Genomic DNA, 21,523 nt, shown 5'->3' with positions numbered 1-21,523 from the left:
CACCTCCTGATTTTAAAACTTACTACAAAGCTGCAATAATCAGGACTGTGTGGATTGGCATAAGGATAGACACATAGGCCAACGGAATAAAACTGAGAGTTCAGAAAAAACCCCATACACCTAATAAAACCATAAATCAACAGAAGTGTTCAGTCATTTAAATGGGGGAAAGAATAGTCTTTTCAAAAAGTGGTGCTGAGAAAGTGTATATCCACATGCAAAAGAATGAATTTGGAAACTTACCATTCACTATATGCAAAAATTAACTCAAAGTAATCAAAGACCTAACTAAAAGCTAAAACTATAAAACTCTTAGAAGAGAACAGAGAAAAAGCATCTTTGTGGCCTAAGATTGGCAATGGTTTCTAAGATATGATACCAAAGTATAAGCAACCAAAAAACAAAAACAAAACAGATAAACTGGACTTCATCAAAACAAAACACTTTTGTGCTGCAAGACAGTACCATCATGAATGTGAAAAGACAATTTATAGAATGAGAGAAAATATTTGTAAATCAAATCTGATAAGGGTCTAGTATCCAGCATATATACGAAACTCTTCAAGCTCAACAAGAATGCAAATATTCCAACAACAAATGGACAGAGGATTTGAATAGACATTTCTCCAAGAAGATATACAAGTGGCCAATAAGCTCATAAAAAAATGATCAACATCATTAGTCATTAAGGAAATGCAAATCAACACCACAATGAGATACCACTTCACAATCACTAGAATGGCTATAATCAAAAAAACAAACAATAACAATTGTTTGTGAAGATGTGAAAAACTGGAATGCTTACACATTGCTGGTGGGAATGTAAATGGTACAGCAACTTTGGAGAACAATTTGACAGTTCCTTTAAGAGCTAAACAGAGAGTTTCTGTATGACCCAACAATTCCATTCCTAGGTATATACTGAAGAGAACTGAAAACATATGTTCATACAAAAACCTGTACACAAATGTTTATCGTAGCATTATTCATAATAACCAAAATGTGGAAACAACCCAAATATCCATTAGCTCATAAATGGATAAACAAACTGTGGCATATCCATAAAAAGGAATGTTATTCAGCCACAAAAAGGAATTCTACAACATGGAAGAACCTTGAAAAGATTATGTTAATGGATCTCACCTTATTATATAAGATGGAATCAGTTCATCTCAAAGCCTCCCGGGCCTCCGGTCTAGCTCTGGTTCTAATTTCTGCCATAGTTGCATTAATGACTGTTAAGAGTTAAGAAAGATCTAAGTTTCATGCTTTAGAAACACAGGCTTTTATTTTGACAAAGATATAGATAAAGGCTAGCATATTTAATATGTTTACTATACAGTATCTTAAAAAGGAGACTTGAGGGGCATATCTTTGTATTACATGGAATAAAAGAATCATGGTTCCTTCAGATGATTTTTGTTCGTTTGTTTTAACATATATATTCTTGAATTTCTTCTTCATCTTTATTCTCCTTGACATCAGCCACTCTGACAAATCCTGAAAATAGGAACATAAAGAGTAATACAAACACAAAGAATTTCCTCAGCAATTACAAATTTGACTCATGGCCTGGAATAGGAGGAGATTTGCTGGGCCCTAAAGCAAGAAACTATATTCTTTCCTCTCTTTTACTTGCCCATATCTTATCATTTACCTTCACAGACATTACATTGTGGTTTCTAAGGCCTTCTTTCTCTCTTAGTGACCATCCAGCTACTCCAAGGGAACAATCTATTTGTTTAAGCTGGGACCAAGGAGGAACTTCCTATGCCTAAGGGTTACAGATGCTGAAACAAAGGGCCAAGAGAGGCTCTTACACTGTTGAACAATATAAGGGGTCTCTGTCTAGGCTGGGTCTGGCACTGTGAGAGAAGGACAATTACCTCTGGAGCAAGGACTAATCCCAATTATCTGCATGTCCCTTCTTATTTGGAGGTACAGTCTTTGACTGCTTGTGAGTAAGAATCTGAGACTGTTCTTTATGTCTCTCAGACAAGGGTTCCAGGAAGGAATGCTTACTCTGCAAATTTCCTTCAAAGGAGTTATTTTCCTCCAGGAATTCTCCCTCTATCCAAATCCTGGTCAAGCAGGTGTCAAAAGGTCTGATGACGTTAGTCAAGGACATGGACTCTCTCTTTCCGTATCTCATTACAGAGGCTTTAAGCTCAGAGACCCACTGGTGATAGACAGGGCAGGTCACACATCGAGAGAAGAACTCCTTAAAGTACTGAAAGGAAGCGAAGGTCCATTAGCTCAGGGATTAGTACCTTCCTTCCTCCACTCCACTCCATCAGAACTTACAGCAGTCCCCACTCAGCATACTCACTCAGGGCTGGGTTAACAGAAAGGGGTACAAGTAGGCCCAGATGGTAAAGTAGGCCCAGAAAGTCTGCTTTGAGATACAGAGGAACTGGAATGTTTTAGACTCAGAAGGCAGGGATGCAGGGAGATGTGTCAAACTATAGACTGAGCCAGAGTGGTCCACTGAGAAAGGCTAAGGGTTAACATTTTAATGGTACTGGGTAGTAGCTGTGCAAATCCAGAAAGTTAAGGAATCCAGTCCTGACCATGCAAGAATATCTGGGAGGATACATGAGGTAGGTGGAAAGACTTTCTAGGTGGAGTAAAAAAAAGGGTTCAAGGGGGAAAAAAGGGACAGAGGCAGCAAGGAGAAGAGTAAGGGAGAGATGCAGGTGGCAGAAAGAGTACCATAACTTAGGTGTTAGTTGAAGGGTAACGGAGACAGGTACCTTGAGGGTTTGGCGGGGAGTCTCTGAGGGAGTATGCACGAAGACACCCTCTGGCATCTTCTGTAACATTAGCACATGGCATTCTAGGAATCGGACAAAGCCATGTGAACCAAATAGTGAGGCATTGGTTCTTTTCACCAACTGGCGAGCCTTGGAGAAGTGGTGCTCAAATAGCTTCCACTGTGAGTCCTGGGCAAACCTGAAAGGGAAGAATCACAGCTCTCAGCTCTCTCCCCTGCTTACCAACCATGGCTCTTTCATAGAACTGTCACTTTTTTAAGGCTCTAAGATCTCCTAGATAGTCAGAATTGTGATTCTGGTAAGTGGCCAAGGCTACTAACTCACATGTAAGGAGACTTAAAAGGAAACCAATGATACTCAGCCACGCCATGGGTTATCTTGCATTTAAATGTAACTATAAACCAAACCCTTAATCTATAAGCCCAAACCTGTTAAGGGACAAGAAGAACCCTACAAATAAGATGGGGGGTAAATGGGAGGTGGTCTTTAGAAGTGGGTTGGATGAGAGAAGCCGCCGCAATGAGAAGCCCACACACTGCAATGAGGAGTAGCCCCCGCTCGCCGCAACTAGAGAAAGCCCGCGCGCAGCAACGAAGACCCAACACAGCCAAAAACAAATAAATAAAATAAATAAATTTATAAAGAAACAAAACAAAAACAAAGAAGTGGGTTGGAGATGTGGAACAGTCCTGCCTGGGAGGGCAAAAGGCAATAGTTTAAATGAGTTCATGGTGTCCTCAAATTTCTACCCTTTCCCACAGCCCTGAGTAACACACTGGTACCCCACATTACCACATGGCTAGAGAGGAGTGGACCCCCAGCATGACATTGCTCTGAGAATTTAGAATGCAGCTGTGCTCATAATGTTGAATGAAATGCAGACATTCCCCAAAGGGCCGACACAGCCATCCTGTGGACAGAGAAAGTAACCAGGTTAGTATAAGTTGTCCAGGTAGGAAGTGGTATAGAAGGTGTGTAGTACAGGGGAGGAGGAAGCACCTGAAAGGCAGACATCCCTGAATCACAGCGTGGTTCCTAGACCTTAAGGAACCAGAGGCCAGGAGCAGAGGAGGCCATGCCTAAGGGACAGGCTCATGACTGCCTATGTTCCAAACCCAGGGCCCCACCTGAGGTCTGAATCCCTCAGGAGTACAGCAGAGCCCAGCACAAATTTACCTTTTCCATAGAGCAGCAGATCTAAGCAAGCAGAATAGAAGCAGGCCAGGCCAAGGACATCATGACCCTGGGAAATGAGCGCCCACTGACTCTCCAGCACACGGACACACAGGTCAAATCTGCCGAGAGACAGAGCCACTGGGACCGGCTAGAGAACGGGGAGGACAGTATAGGAGAGGAGGGGATCTTACACCTTCAAAGCAGACTAATATCCCCTAAATCTCCTCTCCATAACTCTATTTATATAGAGAGCATCTGTGCCTGGGATCAGACCTGTCTCTAAGGCAAAGGAAGTGGGAAAATGACTCGGAGACAATTTCCAGGGTCTTGATCAATTACCTACCTCCCTGCAGAAAAATGGGGGAAAAAAGGAATATTTGGTAGCTCAGACTCTGCATTTCTACTCCTGACGCCTCAAACTTAAGACAATGCTTCCTGGAGTGACTAGAGAAGAGACAGTCCTGGCTGTGGAGAGGGAACAGTTTCTCCCTCTCCACTCTAAGCTTCTCTGGAAGATCATACCCTCCCTTCTAAGGCAACAAATACAAAGGACAGAAAATGATCTTAATACTTTTTCTTCAGAAATGCAGATCTGAAGAGAACTGAGAGAACCAGATTCTCCAGAGCTGGTTTGTTGAGGTGTCTGCATATCTCACGAGCTTGAAGACCTAAGGAGGTTAAAGAGCGTCCTGTGAGGTCTAGAGGCGAACCTGGCCTCTCTAAAAGCCCTAGGCCCACCAGCGTCAGGCCCCATTACCCAGCCTGATGGAGAAGTCAAGATGGCCCAGGCAGAGCTTGGTGTAGGCCAAGGCCTGCACGAGCTGGGCTGTGGCCAACAATCCCTCCCTGGAGAACCAACATAGGCTGTTCTTCTGAATGGCCATCTGCTCACAATGCAGCCATTTCTCCTTGTCACCCATGTTCTGGGAGAACTGGGAGAGGGCCACGTAGGTAGAGACAACCTGCAGGGCAACAAACATGGGGTAAATATTCTGACTGTACAGTCAGGCTGCATCTCCATCTCGTCCCTTTCCTGCATAAGAGCCCCCTGCGTGCTTTGCGGCTCACTCAGTCAGCACTCCTGGGGGCCCCACCACTCACCTCAACTCCAGCTATGAAAACACACTCCTTCTCACCCCTACACTTCTAATTTGGTCATTCTCACTGCCTGTTCTTGAAACAAACCACTTTCTCCATCGGCGCCTCTTGTTTCTCCCCAATCCGAGACTTTCCCCTTCAAAACGCTGGCCAAACTGCACCTCTTCTATGTTTTCTCTAATTAAGTCCTCTGATTCTTGCCCCTTAGAACTCTTCAGAACTGCTGCCTAGATCTCTGTTATCAGTTGTGTGCACATGTGACATCATTGATGACACTCTTGAAACACTGTGTTCGTTAGGTTTCCAATAGAATAATCTTATTAAAATATAAGCAGACTCGGACACTCCACTTCTAAGAAGCCACTAACAGCTTCCCACCTTCTTTAGAGTAAAAGCCAAAACCCCTACAGTGGCCTCCAAGGTCGGCACCATCTCCCATCCCCCTCCCTAGACTCTGACTCATCTCCTGGGTCTTCCACCTCTCCTCCCTCCCCTCTAGTCACACTGGCCTCCTCACTGTTGCTCAAACACAGAGGACATGCCTTGTGCATTCGCTATGCCCTCGTCCTCTCCACTCTTCACTCTTCTCCCAGATAGCCATGTGGCTTACTTTCTCATCTCCTTCAGATAGTTGCCCACAAGCCACCTGCTCAGTAAGGCTTTCCCTACTATCTTATTAAAATCGCATCCCCCCCCCCGCCCCGCCCCGCACCCAGTTCCCAGAACTCCATGTCCTCTGGTCTTCACGTAATTTTTCTTCACTGTATTTATTATCACCTAACATAGGACATATTTCACTTATCTGTTTCCCTGGAACCAAGATCAGTGCCTGGCACAGAATAGGTGTTCATCAAATACTTGTTGAACAGATGGATAAAAGAGAGATATAGACAGATGGACACTAAAATTAGGAAGACATATTTCCCTTTCTTCTTTTTTCCTAAGTCAGCAATTCTGATCCTTTTTTTCGACCACTGGCTTCTTTGAGAATCTGATGAAAGCTATGATCCCTTCCCTACTTCCTATCACTCCCCAAATGCTCTTTTGAACATACACACACAAGTCAACATTCAGTGCAGTGTTCACAGATAGCTTCGTACCTGGAAGCCCATGTATAAACTGCCAATTGAGAACCCTGCTCAAACACAAGATCAGTGGTGTCCCGTTAAGTCTGGGTTACTGTGGAACCACACTTAACCAGGGACTTGGCAGGGTCTCTCCCCCTAGCATTTTAAGTTTCTGAGTGAGGACAGATGTAAACCAAGGGCTGGCTTACCTGGGCTTCACTGGCAGACTCCTTGGCTGAATTCTCCTGCATAAGAATGGCCAGGCAGGCAAACCTGCGGCTGCTGGCTGTGGCCTCCAGGTTGTAGAGCTGCCAGAGCAGGGAGAGGCATTGCACCTGCTGCTGCAGGATTGCCAGCTTCTTCTTACTGGTGTGAAGCAAAGGGTGGTTAGCATGCCCTTATTCTTCACCAGTGTCCGCTATCCTTCCCCACAAGAAATCTGAGTCTACTCACCCAGACTTTCAGACTCAGAAAGGTTCCTGGGATCCCACTACTTCTAGCCCAATATGCCTTTGAAATTCATCCCTCTCAACCAGGAAAAAAGTTTTCAGAGAGGTTTTTTAAAAAAGGTTTCATTCTTTGAATTGCTCTTTTGGTTGAATACATTTCCTATAAATTATTATAGCTCAATAACCAGGTAGCAACTTAGTATTATGTGTATATATATCCGAGAAATAATATTGATATTAAGTTGCCATATATGTGTATGTGTACACACAATACACATATATGTATCTTTATTTGAAAGAGACAGGATAATACCATACTCCAAAAACTAAAGAAGTCCTCATTCAGCTACACTGAATTGGCTGTAAAAAGAGCAGTCTTTATAGTCAAATAGGCAAAACTCCAGGCTGGGTCCTAGTTTAGTTCTCTGTGGCCCTAAATGGAAGCAGGACAAGTTGGCTAGGCTTCTCACTTCTCACTAGGATTGTCTGGGGGTTGGCTCTGGGAACAGGAACGCCAGCATTTCTCTAGGAATGTTTGGAAAATGACACCAAACCAGGTCCAAGGGAAACTCCTTTTCAGCAGACGAAGGGCTTGCCTAGCCAAGTTTTTGGCCAAGGTGATCTGTCCCATGTTGAAACAGACCTGGAGACGGTAAAATGAGAAACGGTAATGTAAATGTGGGAAGAGTATTGAGGACAAGGTTCTGGATGTAACACACTGGCTTTTATTTTGGAATGTGTACTTGGGGCCCTTGAGCTGCTAGAGTGAGCTGAGTTGGAGCAGAGCCTGGCCACGCTACCAGGCACCTGTAGGGCCACGAGCCAAGTAAAGGAGTGAGAAAACAGAATTAGGGAGAAAGCACTCTCCTTTCTCATCTCCCACACATTTGTCAGTGAGTAGTAGAGGAAGGCTGTGATTTAGAAAGTGATGCTGCTAGACTCAGATGGGATTATCATTTGGGCAGAGACTGAGATGCTTCAGGTGCCATGGAAAGCATCTGAGATATCACCAAATCCCATATCCCTCTTCATAAACAAGTTGTACCACCATAGTGCATTTGAGGGCAGGATCTGAGGAACTACCTTGAGGTTATCATATACCTGCATGTTCTACGGCTAAATCCTCCAAGAAAATGATAAAGTCTATGGTAATTTCTGAACAATCTTAGGAAGACTGCACAATAATTCTTTCTTATACAGGGAAAGAAATAATTATTTAGCTTTGCTCTAAAGACCTTTTGGTTGAAACACAAAGAATGCGATACCTTGGACAACTCTAACATTCCCTTTGGTGTTCAAAGGCATTTATACACATTAGGCTTACTCTCCTAACCAAGGTATCTTAAGGTTCACAGTGAAACTAGTTTTTATTTATTTTATTTTAAAGCTCGGCTCTCTAACAAAACATCCCCCATGGTTTTATGAAGTCATAATTTATAACTTGATAAATAATCATTCCAACATATTTTGTTCTGTTGGATTTAACAGTAATGAGGCTGGGAGAAGTTGCTGTTATGAGTTATTCATCCAGAATAAGTAAGTTTACCCTTATTTGTCTTTTGAAAATGCAATATCTCATGGCATGCTTTCCCCAGAGTTTCTATTTGATATACAAATCTCATTCCCTGGGGAAATTTGTTACAAATGATATAGAATGATCTACAAGGTATATTTATTTATTTATTTTAAAACAAGATGTGGAATGGAGTATAGAGAGCTCCTATTTGTATATAACGAAGGAAGGGGAAAGATTATATACATTTATGTATGCTGAGCCCCTCTGGTAGAATACATAAAGAGAGGACACAGTGGCTCAGTGGTAGGATTGCAGGGAGAGACTTTGAAATGTATGTTCTTTTCTTCCTCCTAGCTTTATTGAGATATATTTGACATATAACATTGTGTAACTTTAAGGCGTACAATGTGATGATTTTTTAAATTGAGGGATAACCGACATACAACACTGTATTAGTTTTAGGTGTATAACATAATGATTCGATGTATGTATATACTGGAAAATGATCACTACAGTAAGTTTGATTAACATCCATCGCCACATATAGTTACAATTTTTTTTCTTGTGACAAGAACTTTTAAGGTCTAGTCTCTTAGAAAATTTCAAATATACAATACAGTATTGTTAACTACCGTCCCATGCTGTGCATCACATCTCCAGAACTTACATCTTTTGACTACCTTCACCCATTTTGTTCACCCCTGCATCCCCCTGAATTAGTTTATATACACTCCAGTGAGCAAAGGACATGACAGGCAATTCACAGAAATAAATGACCAATAAACATTTAAAGAAGACTTATAATATCTGATGTTGGTAAGGATGTGAAGAAGTGAGAAAAACTCAAATTCATATAATACTGGACAATTTGGCATTATATTTATTAATTGTAAAATCATTCATATTGTCTGCCTTAGCAAAATTTCCACCTCTGGAAATTTCTCTTACAGAAACACTCTCACAAGGGAATAAAGAGATATTTACAAAAATGTTCACTGTAGAAATGTTTATAATAATCCCAAATTAGAGACAACCTAAATGTACATGAAGAAGGAAATGGCTAAGTAAATTTGATTTATGGATATAACGTAGTACTTGGCACCTGTAACTGTGATTGGATGTATGCCAATATGCAAATATGTTCCATCTGTATTTTTAAGAATAAAAACCAGATGCAGAAAAAAGACACTGTAGAATTATGATTCTATTTTAAAAATAATGGAAAACAATAATGATATGACTATGTGTGTACAGCTGGTGGAATTCGCACCAATTATTAACTATGCTGGGGGTGACATGGGATTAGTAAGTGCTCTTTCACTTTCTACATGTATTTCTGTTTTGAATTTGAATCACATTTATAACTGCACCCAGAAAAAGAGATTTTAGAGGAAATAACAGGATATTCCTCAAGGAGAAACAACCCAAACTTCAAGGTTACCCCGTCCTCACCTGTGACCGAAGACAGCAGAAAGTGGCCTCCTCAAACTGACAGATCTTCACCTTGTGCTTTTTAAAAAACGAGAATGCTGAGGGTTGGCCCAGAAGGCTGCCTGCCTTCCTCAAATAAAGGAAGGCCTCCAAACAAGACAAGGGATGGAGAAAATGGATTAGGATTTGGATGTTGCTAAGCGTGTGACTGGGGCGAGGGCTAGATCAAGGTTATGATGAATTTGAACTGGGGCAGGAGTTAGTTAGAACTGGGGAGCTGGACGGTGTGTGCAGGAGTTGGGGCAGGGCCGGCAGCACATGGTGCTCCTTCACTCCCACTTCATATTTTCTCCTAGACCCCTTACAGCTCCTTTCTCCCTCCCACTTTCCTCCACTTTTCATGGCAAGTTACTTGACGGGAAGAAATCCCTATAAAATTCCCCTAGTCATAGGGCTCAGCTCAGGGGCGGAGAGCAGGGCTTGCTCACCATGTAATTATCTGGCAGGTCCAAGGAGGCAGCGGCAGCCTCCAGCAGGTAGTACAACGCACACGTGGTGTCTCCAATGACCAGGCAGTGCTGGGTGAGAGGTGGCAGTACAAACTTCAGGACTTCCTTACAGTGGCAGGGCTTCGTGGTCAACACGTCTTTCTCGGGGCTGGCCTGAGCCAGTTTCCGGTTCACTTGATCGAGGAACTCTTCCTCTGTCCTTTGTGGAGAGACGATGAAGGGCTGAGAGTGGCCGCCCGGTAGCCACTCTTGCTGAGGCATTACCAGGTCTCAAAGCCACTTTGTCCAGGAAGCTTTCCGTTGTAATTTATTAATTCTGTGTCTATCTTTCTCCTCCATTGCTTCATAAGGTTTTGAAAGTCAGGGACCTGGTCTATAATGGCAAAGCCCCATTAGGGAGTTTTAAAAACCTAAAGCCAAAGTACCTCACAAACTAAAGGAAACGGCCACACCTGAAGAATAAACTAACACTGTTACATGGAAACATAAAAATGATACAAAGCAGTAAGTAATAATACCTTTGTCCAGTACCACATTTGAACTCCAGCATGGCATATCTGAATATTATTTTATACAATACCACCACCTTATCCTACAATAACCCTGCCATTCAGGGAGGCAAAAATTACCGCCCTCTTACAGATGAGGAAACTGAAGCTCAGAGAGGTTCAGTGACTTATGTATGACCTCACAGCTACTGGGTAGAACCAAAACTAGAGTTCACCTTTCTGACTACTAGTCCAATGCGCTTTCTAGAGGCACCACGAGTTCAAAAGAGGTCTGATCTCTCTGAGATAGAATGATCGAAAAAAGTGGGAACTGAGGAGGGCTTTGAAGGACGGTGAACATTCTGTTAACTGGAAGGATGCGGATGCCACTGAGTATGTTTAAAAGGGAGAACTGTGTGAGCAGAGACACAATACGTGTGGGGGTGATTCATGCAGAATATAGATTTTTGTCTGAAAACTGAAGGAAATCAGGTTGGATAAGTATAACAGGAAACTCGAGAGTGGCTGGTGAATTCAAGGTAGGAACATGTAAAACTGATAAGACAGGCATTAGAAAGCCAGGGAGTATATAGTTATGAAATGTAAAATCATTTTAATATCATCTGGGCTCAAAAGTGATTGAGAAGGCAAATTTATAGCTGAAAACAATCTGCTACATGTACAATACATTCGAGAGCTATTAAAGTTTTTCCTAATCACTAAAAAATAATTTCCCTACAAACAATCAAAAATTGCCTTTCTGATTCTCTGTTAACTTGAATTTTGGGCTGAGTACAAGAGTCACTGCTCCTGGGTGGTCAGATGCCTTCCTTGTCTGCAGGTAAGGTGAGTGCCCTAGTTTAATGGTTATCTGTCTCTCACTTCCTGGCCTCCTCCCCGCCCACTCTCAGCATCTCCATCTACCTGCAGTGTTCCCTTGTGGAGGCCTCCTGACTTCTGGGTGATTTTGTCTGGAACTGAAAACTGTCTGTAAGGAGAAAGAGATGATTATCTTTAATTGCGCATATTTGTATTAACTGAGAATATTTAAAATTCCTGACTACCTTTCCACTGCAGCTTAGTTCATGACCTAATTGCCTCCCCCGTTATAAAAATGATAAGTTTAGGTTTAAAATTAGCCTTACACACAAGATTAGGGTGCTAATTTTTTCCTTAAATGCAACTATTTGTGATTCAAGTAGTAACTCCTTTCATTCTCAAACTTCCCAAACCAATTCCTAATTCTGTTTGCAAAAGAAATGAATAAAGAATGTGTTCATCTGGTCTGATGACTAATTCTAATAGGAGAAATCCAAGAATATATCTTGATCAGATTTACGACTAGATGGGAGCGAACCACAGATCCTAAGACCTAGTGAAGCAAATCATGAGGGCGTAAGATGCCACGTCCCACCAGAGTCACAATGACCAGCAGAGGTTTTCAGCTTTACCTAGCTGGCCTTAAATAACCTTTATCTTCTAGATTTGCCTTTTTCTCTGCAGCTGTCTTCTGACCAAAAAGCAAAGACTGGGAATGATGTGGGGATGTTACCTATTTGGGCTCAGGAGCACAGGTGGTGGGACTGAAAAGAAGTCTAAGAGAATAATTATAGGGATGACTTGTGTTAAGTAAAAGGACTGGCTCTCTGGTTATTTAATGATGTCACCTAAGGTAAGGTAAAGCAAGGCTAAGGTAACTAAGGAAACTGGAATTTGGCAGCACTACTGCAATGCACAATTCTCAGGGCATCATCATATCACAGCCTGCGTGAATAACACCCTCTGTTCTACATGGTCAGGCACAACAGCCCTGGGTCTGAGAAGCCTCCTCACGGTTCGGATGTGCTGGAAAGGTCTTGGGCCTCTCTCACAGCTAGACTGACCAGGCTGTCGAATCTACAGCTGACAGTGACCTCTCAAAAACAAAAGGCCATATAGGAAATATGAATGATAGTGTGATTTCTTCATAATACCAACCAGGACATTCACTACTACTTTCCTCTTTCCCCTCAGAAAGTACAAAAGTGCAAATGACTGTAGAGCTCATCAGCCAGTGACCAATTTCTCCAAGTCACTGGTCCACCTTCATAGAGTCATAAGAATGTTATGGCCAGAAGAGGCAGGATCATAGATCAACATCTTCATTTTAGTCTTTTACCACCACCGATTCACCACCTCTCCCATATCCCTCTCCCCTGTCAACACCAACACCAACTTCTCTTTTATCAAAGTAGAAAAAGAGAAGATTTGCCTGGGTCTTGACAGCTGTCTTCAACTATGAAAGAAGGCACAACTCTGAAAAATGAGTGAAAAAGTTGCAGGAAGGTAGAGTTCATCTTGATGAAAGAAGCTTTCTAACAGCTACTGAGAATGAAATGGGATGTCCTACAAGGTAAGCTAGCTGAAAATGTTAAAACAAAGAGGGTGAACTCTTGGCCCTCAGCAGTGAAATCATGGAGTCCTAACCACTGGACCACAGGGAATTCCCGAGGGTGAACTCTTATCTGGGATGTGGTAGAGGGCTATAGGCTTTCGGGAACATCTATCCACTAATCCAAGCTTCTTTAAGTAGCTAACTCCTACTTATCCCTCAAATCTCACTCAAGGGAGAGTCTTATCTTACTCATTTCTCAGGCTGGGCTAATGGCCCCTTCTCTAGGTACCCCAACTCCTATGTAATCCGTTTTCATCACCTTTATCATGCCATATTGGAATTCTCTATTTATATGTCTGTATCACCCCCCAAAAGCTGATAATTTCATTTTATATTATTAACACCTAACTGCAGCATCTGATACACATAAGGGCTCCATAGATGTGTACTGAGCTGAATAATTACTGAGCTGAATAATTATAATAATAAAAACAATAACTAAAATGTATTGAGCACTAACCATGTGCCTGGCACTATTCAAAGCACATATTTTAACTCATTTAATCCTCACAACACTATGAAATGTGTATTGTTATTTTCCTCAATTAACTGAGGTTATGTAACTTGCCCAAGATTGCCAACCAAACCAAGAATAATCTCTAAAGTTCCTTTTAACTCTGGGATCACACTTTTCTTATTTCTGGTACTTCAGTGAGAAATGGCTCTCTCCACCCATCTTTCTCTTTTAATCTGCTTTCACCTTTTGAATAAAGAGCTCCAAGTACACGAATAAAGAGAAGCGCTGCCCACGTGTCCTCTTTCTGCCCCCTGGATTTACCTTGGGGAGAAGGCAGCTGCAATTTGTCTGGGATCACTTGTGTTAGTATCGAGCCAGTATCTTTGTAGCTACAGAATCGGGAGGTCCCACTGGATCTCTTAGTAGAACAGATGGCAAAACGGTGGAAGGGGACAAAGTCCCCCCCATGACAGCTCGCACAGCGGCAGGCCAAATCTCGAAGAAACCAGGCACATTCAAGGTGTAGGGCTGTCTGTTGTGCCTTGGGCCACAGCTCCCAAGCCGCTTCCTGCAATAGAGGCACTCCAAATTCTAGCACCTCGGTTTGAGGTAGGGATAGTTCCTCTTGTAGCCTGAGAGGAGAGCCAGCATCTGAAATATAGGAAAATCTAAATGAGAGTCTCCCTTAAAGTCCTTTTATGCTACCAGGCAGCAAACTCCCAAGCACATGCTGCTAGCGTATGAGAAAATTTTATTTATAATTCCTATTTGGTATTATGGCTTCCTTTGTATAAAGAATTTTATACCAATCTGAGAGTGATATTGACTGTATCTAGTATGAAGTACAACAGGGAAGAAACGACTAGTTGTAGAGAACTACACTGGATAGATTTCTTAGTTTTTCCTCCTAAATTGAGCTTTTTTACTGCAAATTATTATAAACATCAAATAATCAGAAAGGCTCTGCTCAAATATGAGGTCCAAACATATTTCAAAGTCAAAGGGAAATTATTTGTGGATTACATATGCTTTGGGTAGCCTATGTCACAATTCTATTCTTTTTTGTGGAGAATATGAGATTGCAGCTATTTAATTTATATCTTGCTTTGTTCATATGTTTCAATATCACGTGTGTTTAACGTCCTTGTGAATTTCTAAAATTAGAAACAGTTTATCCTATTTTCCTATTATTTATCCCAAGGAGCCAATAAAGGACTATGGCAATATTTTCTGAACCAAAAGTCAAAATACAAATACTTAACACATGGGGTTAACATGGAGCTAGAATTCTTGAAATTAAGACGATTCTGAAAAATACAGGCTATTCGTTCACTATAACCATGGGTCTTCCATGGTTAAAATAATTAATTTCCCCAACCTCTTAGACGTAAGCTTTAAGAGACTGAGGCCCATGATGTATGATATTGATACTCTTTCTGAACACAGATACCCTCACCCTGGGCTCTCTATTCAGTCCTGAGAACTAGGGAGCAGCTCTTCCTCACCTGACTTTCTCTCCTCTTTGGTTTGTTCAATAATCTCGATAGAGGAAGGCATTAACATTGGCTCAGCAGGAAGCTCTTGGCTCTTGTTGCACCAGCGGAGCACACGTATATCCACAAGAGCCCTCAGTACCTGAAGTAGCTTATTTTTACCCCAGCCAGGCAGGAGGTGCTGCAGCAGATCTATGTGGAAGGAGTGACCAATGACTGCAGCACACTTAACCAGCAACTGTTCCTCTGGGCTCAGTTGATCCAGTTGGTTCACTGCTATTTCTGAAGAAAAAAAAAATCTGCAATGAACAGGCTTTCTACAAACATAGAATACACTGTTAACAGTCCGTTAATTCAAAAAAAAAAAAAAAAGGCTTGCTTTTTTGTCCATCTGTTCTCCACTCAGCCAAATCTCTTGAAAGAGCCTTATCTCCATGTCCTCTTTTGTCCCCATTCCCCATTCATTATTCAACCAACAATCAGGTTTTCAGCACAACACTGAAACTGTTCCTCACGGTCACCAAAACCTTTTGCTGGTAGATCCATTTTCTTCTTACTTTCAACTAAACATGGAGGCTGGGCTTCCTGGTCCCAGAACTCTAATTAGTATAAAGATCTTAACTCCAAGCATTTTCGTAAATCTCTCCATATTCTGACCCATATATTAAAGCAGTTGGTATTGAACCAGTAAGTCATCAAGCCCAAAATCTTGGAATAATTCTAAACTTTTCCCTCTCCCTCACAACCAACTTGTCACCCACTCATTCTCTTTCTAAGTGTTCTGGAATATACTTCCTCCTAAACAATTTTAGTATAAGTAGTCATTTTCACCTGGATCACTATGCTACCCTGTTCTGAACATCTCTAATTTCCTCTCATTCTTATCTCAATAACACATTAACTAGTGGTAGAACTGTACACCTAAAGTACAAATATGGTCATGTCAGCTCCCTTCTTAAATACTTTTATAACTTACATGGCCTTTTACCATGTAGCTTTGGCCTTTCATTTAGACCAAGGCCTTGCTGACTGGACTGTTCATTTTAGCTTATGAATTAAATCCTTTTTCCTTCCCCGTGGACAACACTGATCTTGGGTTAACTTTCTAGCTGTTTCCTAGGATCCTTATAAAATTAGAATGTCAGCTGAGTTACCAGGTAACACTGCTTATGCAAAGAGTGATCCCTGATTGGAAACTGAATTTGGACTAGGAAAACTGTGAATAAGCTACAAATACCTGGTGGTAAGCCACAGCTTTGGGGTTCCTTGAGTGTAGTAATTCTTGTAACAGGTCACAGTGCCTAGAAACTATGCCTACAGGACTATTATAAGAGATACCAGTTCCTTGTTGGGAAATGGGGCGTCTAAGTACCCATCCATCATGGTCTCATCCCATCACATGTACGCTATTCCTTGAGGCTCCAGAGAATAGCAGTGGGAACTGCTGTGAGGACCCCCACTGAAGAAAGCCACTTGCTCCTGTTCTGCTACAGTGCTGTGTTTCCTGACCTGTACGCTTCTAAGTTAGTAAAGCCAATGCCAAGTGTGGCCTATCACAGTTGTAGGAATATGAACTGTCCAGGTGGACCTAAAACCACCAGAGTGAACAGCTTATAATAGCTAACAGTCATTGACTATTAATTATATACCATGATTTATTTCATTTAATCTTTAACTACCCCCATGAGGTAGGGGCTATCATTATCCTCACTTGAGTATGAGAAGACTAAGGCTTAGATAAGTTTATCTAATGTTTCACGGCTACTAAGTGGAGGAAGCAATGGTACCCAGGTTTTTCTGACGCCAGAGCCCTGGCTCTTAATTACCAATGTGTTCTGTACTGCTGTTTCACACGCGTGTCTTATATTCTCAGTAAGACCATGCTTGACTTGAAGACATGCTTATCCATCATAACATTCCTCAAGAAGGGTTAATGAAGTACACTGGCCACCAAACATTTGAACAGAACATTAAAAAAACCCTCCTCAGGGCCTCCCTGGTGGCGCAGTGGTTGAGAGTCCGCCTGCCGATGCAGGGGATACAGGTTCGTGCCCCGGTCTGGGAGGATCCCATATGCCGCGGAGCGGCTGGGCCCGTGAGCCATGGCCGCTGGGCCTGCGCATCCGGAGCCTGTGCTCCGCAACGGGAGAGGCCACAACAGTGAGAGGCCCGCATACCGCAAAAAAAAAAAAAAAAAAAAAAAAAAAAAAAAACCCTCCTCATCTCTAAAAAGAACGCCGCCTGTCTAATTATGCCTACCCAATTCTGACGACTTTATTCTTTATCTCATCAGTCATTATAAGCTTACTTTGCACTCTTTTTATTAACCCCCTGCTATGTCCCTAATACTGTCTCTTCACCAGCACCATGGATTTTCCTAAATCTCAGCAGCATTATCTCCCTTGCTTACTGTCTCCTCCAGCACAGGAATATGCACAAAGGGAAACTCAGGTCATAGTTTTTATTAAACAACTAGAAAACTTTCCCAGGTTATCAGGCAGCCTCAAAGAGAACAGTGGGCTCACGTACATAAAACATTACTCAAGTAGCATTACAAGTCTTTAAGAACTCTTCGGGCAGTGCCAGAATTTATTTCTGGAAGGCAGGTTTCTTTTTTGAAGAAATGAAGCTAGCATGATAATGAGGGATCTATAATCAATCATCCACCAAATTACTAAGTGCAATGACACCTGTAATTGATTCACTTGAGGTCTTCAAGGGACCTGCCTTTTAATAACAGTGGAAGGAGCACTGTATCCAAGTTCACATCATCCTTGACTGTGCAGACATAAAGTTCCTGGTCTTCAGAGCTGGCAGGAGAAATAGTATACATTGTGGATTTCATGGCATTGGCTGTAGAGAAAGAAGACTACGACTGAGGAAAACACCATGCTGAGTGACTGTAGTTTTAAAGGCACAAAACCACAAATATTTAGTCAAGAAACTGAAAGGATTAAGCTAAATGGAGCATACACGTTTAAAGTGGTTTACCCCACCCATCCTGCCTGTTCTCTCATTTTCTCTTAGGAACGAACATTTTCTGTTCTGTACCTAACATTCTCACTCTTCCTGTTTACCTTCCAATAGCCCTGTGTTCTATGACATCACAGCTCTAGGATGCCTTTGTGGGTTTACACATACTTCTATCTCTTTCTTCCTCCCTTCTCCCCTCCCCCACTCAAACCCTCAAGTCATCTTTCTCATCAGTAATGTGCAATTCTCCATTACACTGTCATGTTTATCAATCCTCTCTGATGTTTATAAATCCTATTTTCCTATCCCCGCCTCCTGGGCTGCTCAAAAAGGAACTAAAGTAGATTGACTCAATTACTTTATCTGAGGCAGGTAGTTGGTGTTTTCAACACAGCTGCCTATTATCTGTACAGTACACTTAGCCAGGAAGGTCTAATCTTGCTTATCATGGCAGCAGGGAAGAGGCACATGCCTAATTAGGACCAGGTGATGCCATGTTCAAGAATGAACTCCAGCAGTGGGATCAGGGTAGAACCCTGGGAAGCTCAGCTTACCTGAGAGGGTCTCCCACTTGCTGTTCTCCTCCTCCTCCTCCTCCTTTTGGAGGCCATGAAAGAGCAGTATGTTTTTAGAGAGAAGGTCCTGGCATAAGACCTCACAGTAAAGGGGGTTTCCAAAGCACCTGCGGAGAAGGTAGCTGTAGAGAGGTAAGCAGGGGATTGCTGACTAAAGATGCCCACTTGAAGAGAGCCAAGCGTAAGGGTATTTCATACTGAGGAATATTTCTTCTTTTGTTAAAGTCAGTTCTTGATGATATACACTAACAGAGGGAAGCAGCAGCACAGAAATGTACAAAAAGGTTTCTGATTGGTTTTGGCAGTAACTTTTCTCTCAACTATTTTGCTTCTGTTGATGTTAAAAGGAACTAACATCCCCTCGCTAAAGGGTCCGGCGGAAGTTGGCCTGACCGCACATAATGGACCTATTAAGCAAGCCATCCAAGTCCTAACTGTCCTGTGAAAACCTGGGTGAAGAGCCCAGGGGAGACAGCCCTTTACTGGGTTACTAGGAGACTGTCTACTCTTAAATGCAGTTTGGGGCCTCATCATGGTTTCTAATGCCATACTCTCCCCCAACTCCGGGGTGAGACCTGAGCCTTCTCTTACACTACGGCACTGGCTCCTCCCTTGATGAAGTGCCCAGCTAGTCCCAGCCACTCACATCTGCAGCTCTTGGGGGATGCTCACCACCCCCAGTTCCCAGCATGCCATTCTCAACAGTGAGGTCGCTGCCAACTTCGAAATGGGCACAGAGATAGCCCAGGGGCTCTGCAGGAAGTGCTGGGCCCAGCCACAAAGGGTGAAGGTAGGGGTCAATGTCATCACCATGATGATGGGCACACTGGAGAGCAAAGTTCCCAAAAACTCCCAGGAGGCTGCATCCATATACTGGGCCTCATCAATGAGGAAAATCAGTGGTGTTTCCCTCATTGCCTGGAAATAACAGTAAAGAAACAATGACAAGCTCTGATTCGAAATGAAGTCATCTGATTTTCAAATCTACCATGAATTTCCCATCAACAATTTAAATAAAATGTCAACAAAGGCTGGGATTTTCAGAGTAAAATGTATTCTCAGTCCAGGTAATATTTTACTTTATAAATATAAAATACAGCTTATATATCTAATTCCTAAAGAAATGTACTGAGTTTCTTTGAACAAGAAAATACTCTTAACTGAAATATGAAATAAGCATCAAAATATTCTCCAAATCAAACTTGAAGCTTTCAAATACTTCATTTTAGCAAAAGCTTCAAACTGTGTGGGAATTCACAGTATTTTTAAAACAGTAATTTCCAAACCAGGCTGCACACCAGAATTACCTGGGAGTGCTAGCTAAAGCTACCAATTATAATGCCTACTCATGTAGACTTTAAAACAAATGTATTCTCTCTTATCCACATTCCCTACTCCCATTCCATTCCTCACTGCCACAGGTAACCATGCCAATGTGTTTATCATATTACCTTCTGCTTGTATTATGTTCTTATAAAATGTGCATTGTTGTTTTGTCATGTAAAGTGTTTTTATGTAAATGGTACTGTATAACAGGTCTCATTATTTCTCTTTTTACTCAGGATTTAAAAAATTGGTTTATAACATTATATACTTTTTATGTGTACAATATTATATTTCAACTTCTGTATACATTACATTATACCACCAAAGGTATAGTTTCCATCCATCACCATACAGTTGACCCCCGTTACCCATTTTGCCCTCCCCCCACCCCCCATCCCCTCTGGTAACCAATACTTAGTTCTCTGTAACTATGTGTTTGTTTTTGTTTGGTTTGTTTGCATTTTTTTTTTTTTTTGATGTGGACCATTTTTTTAAAGGCTTTATTGAATTTGTTACAATATTACTTGTTTTATGTTTTGGTTTTTTGGCCATGAGCCATGTGGGATCTTAGCTCCCTGACCAGGGAAACCTGCACCCCCTGCATTGGAAGGCGAAGTCTTAACCACTGGACCACGAGGGAAGTCCCTGTTTGATTATTTATTTACTAATATTCCACATATGAGTGAAATTATATGGTATTTGTCTTTCTCCATCTGATTTATTTCACTTAGCATGGTACCCTCAAGGTCCATCCATGTTGTCACAAATGGCAAGATTTCACCTTTTTTTTATCCAGCTATTCCACTACTGGATATTCACTGGAAGAATATAAAAACCCTAATTCAAAAAGATATACGCACCCTTGTGTTCACTGCAGCGTTACTTAGGAGAGCCAAGATATGGAAACAACCTAAGTGCCAGTTGATGGATGAATGGATAAAGAAGACGTGGTGTATATATATATACACAATGGAATATTACTCAGCCATAAGAAAAGATAAAATATTCAGGATTGTTTTTAGATTACTCCATGTTGTTATGCTTTCATCTACTGCCTTACTTCTAACTTCTGCACTATAAACACTCCATAGTGTTCATCTATGAATTCATGCCAACACCTCCCTAACCTCCACAAACAAACACTGCAATGAACAGACTCCCCGGGATATATATGTCTAGGAGTGGAAGTGCTCAGTATAGAGGATGAATGTTATTAAAATTTGTCTGGTTACTTCAAGATAGCTTTCCCGAATGGCTACATCAGCATCTCCTCGTACAGATTATTGACTCTGTAATCCTAGGCTGGGGCCTGAGTATCTGTATTTTTAATAAATAGGAGGTAAAATAGCTATCAACCTGCATCCAGAAGCTACTGTTCTAAGTTACTAAAATTTCATTAAGAAACAGGGGCTTCCCTGGTGGCGCAGTGGTTGAGAGTCCGCCTGCCGATGCGGCAGATGCGGGTTCGTGCCCCGGTCCGGGAGGATCCCACATGCCGCGGAGTGGCTGGGCCCATGAGCCATGGCCGCTGAGCCTGCGCGTCCGGAGCCTGTGCTCCGCGGCGGGGGAGGCCACGGCAGTGAGAGGCCCGCGTACCGCAAAAAAAAAAAAAAAAAAAAAAAAAGAAACAGGATCAGGAAAGAGCAAAGACCTTTCCTTGTATGCTGTGCTGTAGGATGGATTCAAGGTTAAAGGTAGATAGAAACAATGAAGATATCAATAAAGAGGCAGGCCGAGAAATGCCCAAGTGAAGGTAA

The 21,523-nt window shown here is 42.0% G+C and overlaps 1 protein-coding gene across 1 annotated transcript in view; it reads right to left on the bottom strand.

The window, feature by feature from the left end:
- Nucleotides 1–1,325: 1,325 nt before the first annotated feature.
- The window catches only part of LOC308623381 (adenylate cyclase type 10-like), a 43,109-nt gene continuing 22,911 nt past the window's right edge, over nt 1,326–21,523 (bottom strand). The window contains 17 exon segments of the mRNA XM_081245673.1: nt 1,326–1,500; nt 2,023–2,230; nt 2,754–2,952; nt 3,567–3,684; nt 3,951–4,069; nt 4,522–4,618; nt 4,708–4,912; nt 6,325–6,481; nt 7,035–7,207; nt 9,533–9,658; nt 10,000–10,219; nt 11,433–11,496; nt 13,721–14,050; nt 14,905–15,174; nt 17,620–17,745; nt 18,420–18,562; nt 19,087–19,358. Coding sequence (XP_081101799.1) covers nt 1,433–1,500; nt 2,023–2,230; nt 2,754–2,952; nt 3,567–3,684; nt 3,951–4,069; nt 4,522–4,618; nt 4,708–4,912; nt 6,325–6,481; nt 7,035–7,207; nt 9,533–9,658; nt 10,000–10,219; nt 11,433–11,496; nt 13,721–14,050; nt 14,905–15,174; nt 17,620–17,745; nt 18,420–18,562; nt 19,087–19,358 — 2,895 coding nt within the window. The 3' untranslated portion in view covers nt 1,326–1,432.

The sequence above is a fragment of the Mesoplodon bidens genome (genome assembly GCF_964165515.1).
Source record: "Mesoplodon bidens genome assembly, chromosome: 10".
Lineage (NCBI taxonomy): Eukaryota > Metazoa > Chordata > Mammalia > Artiodactyla > Ziphiidae > Mesoplodon > Mesoplodon bidens.
This window is presented reverse-complemented; position numbering and strand designations above follow the sequence as displayed.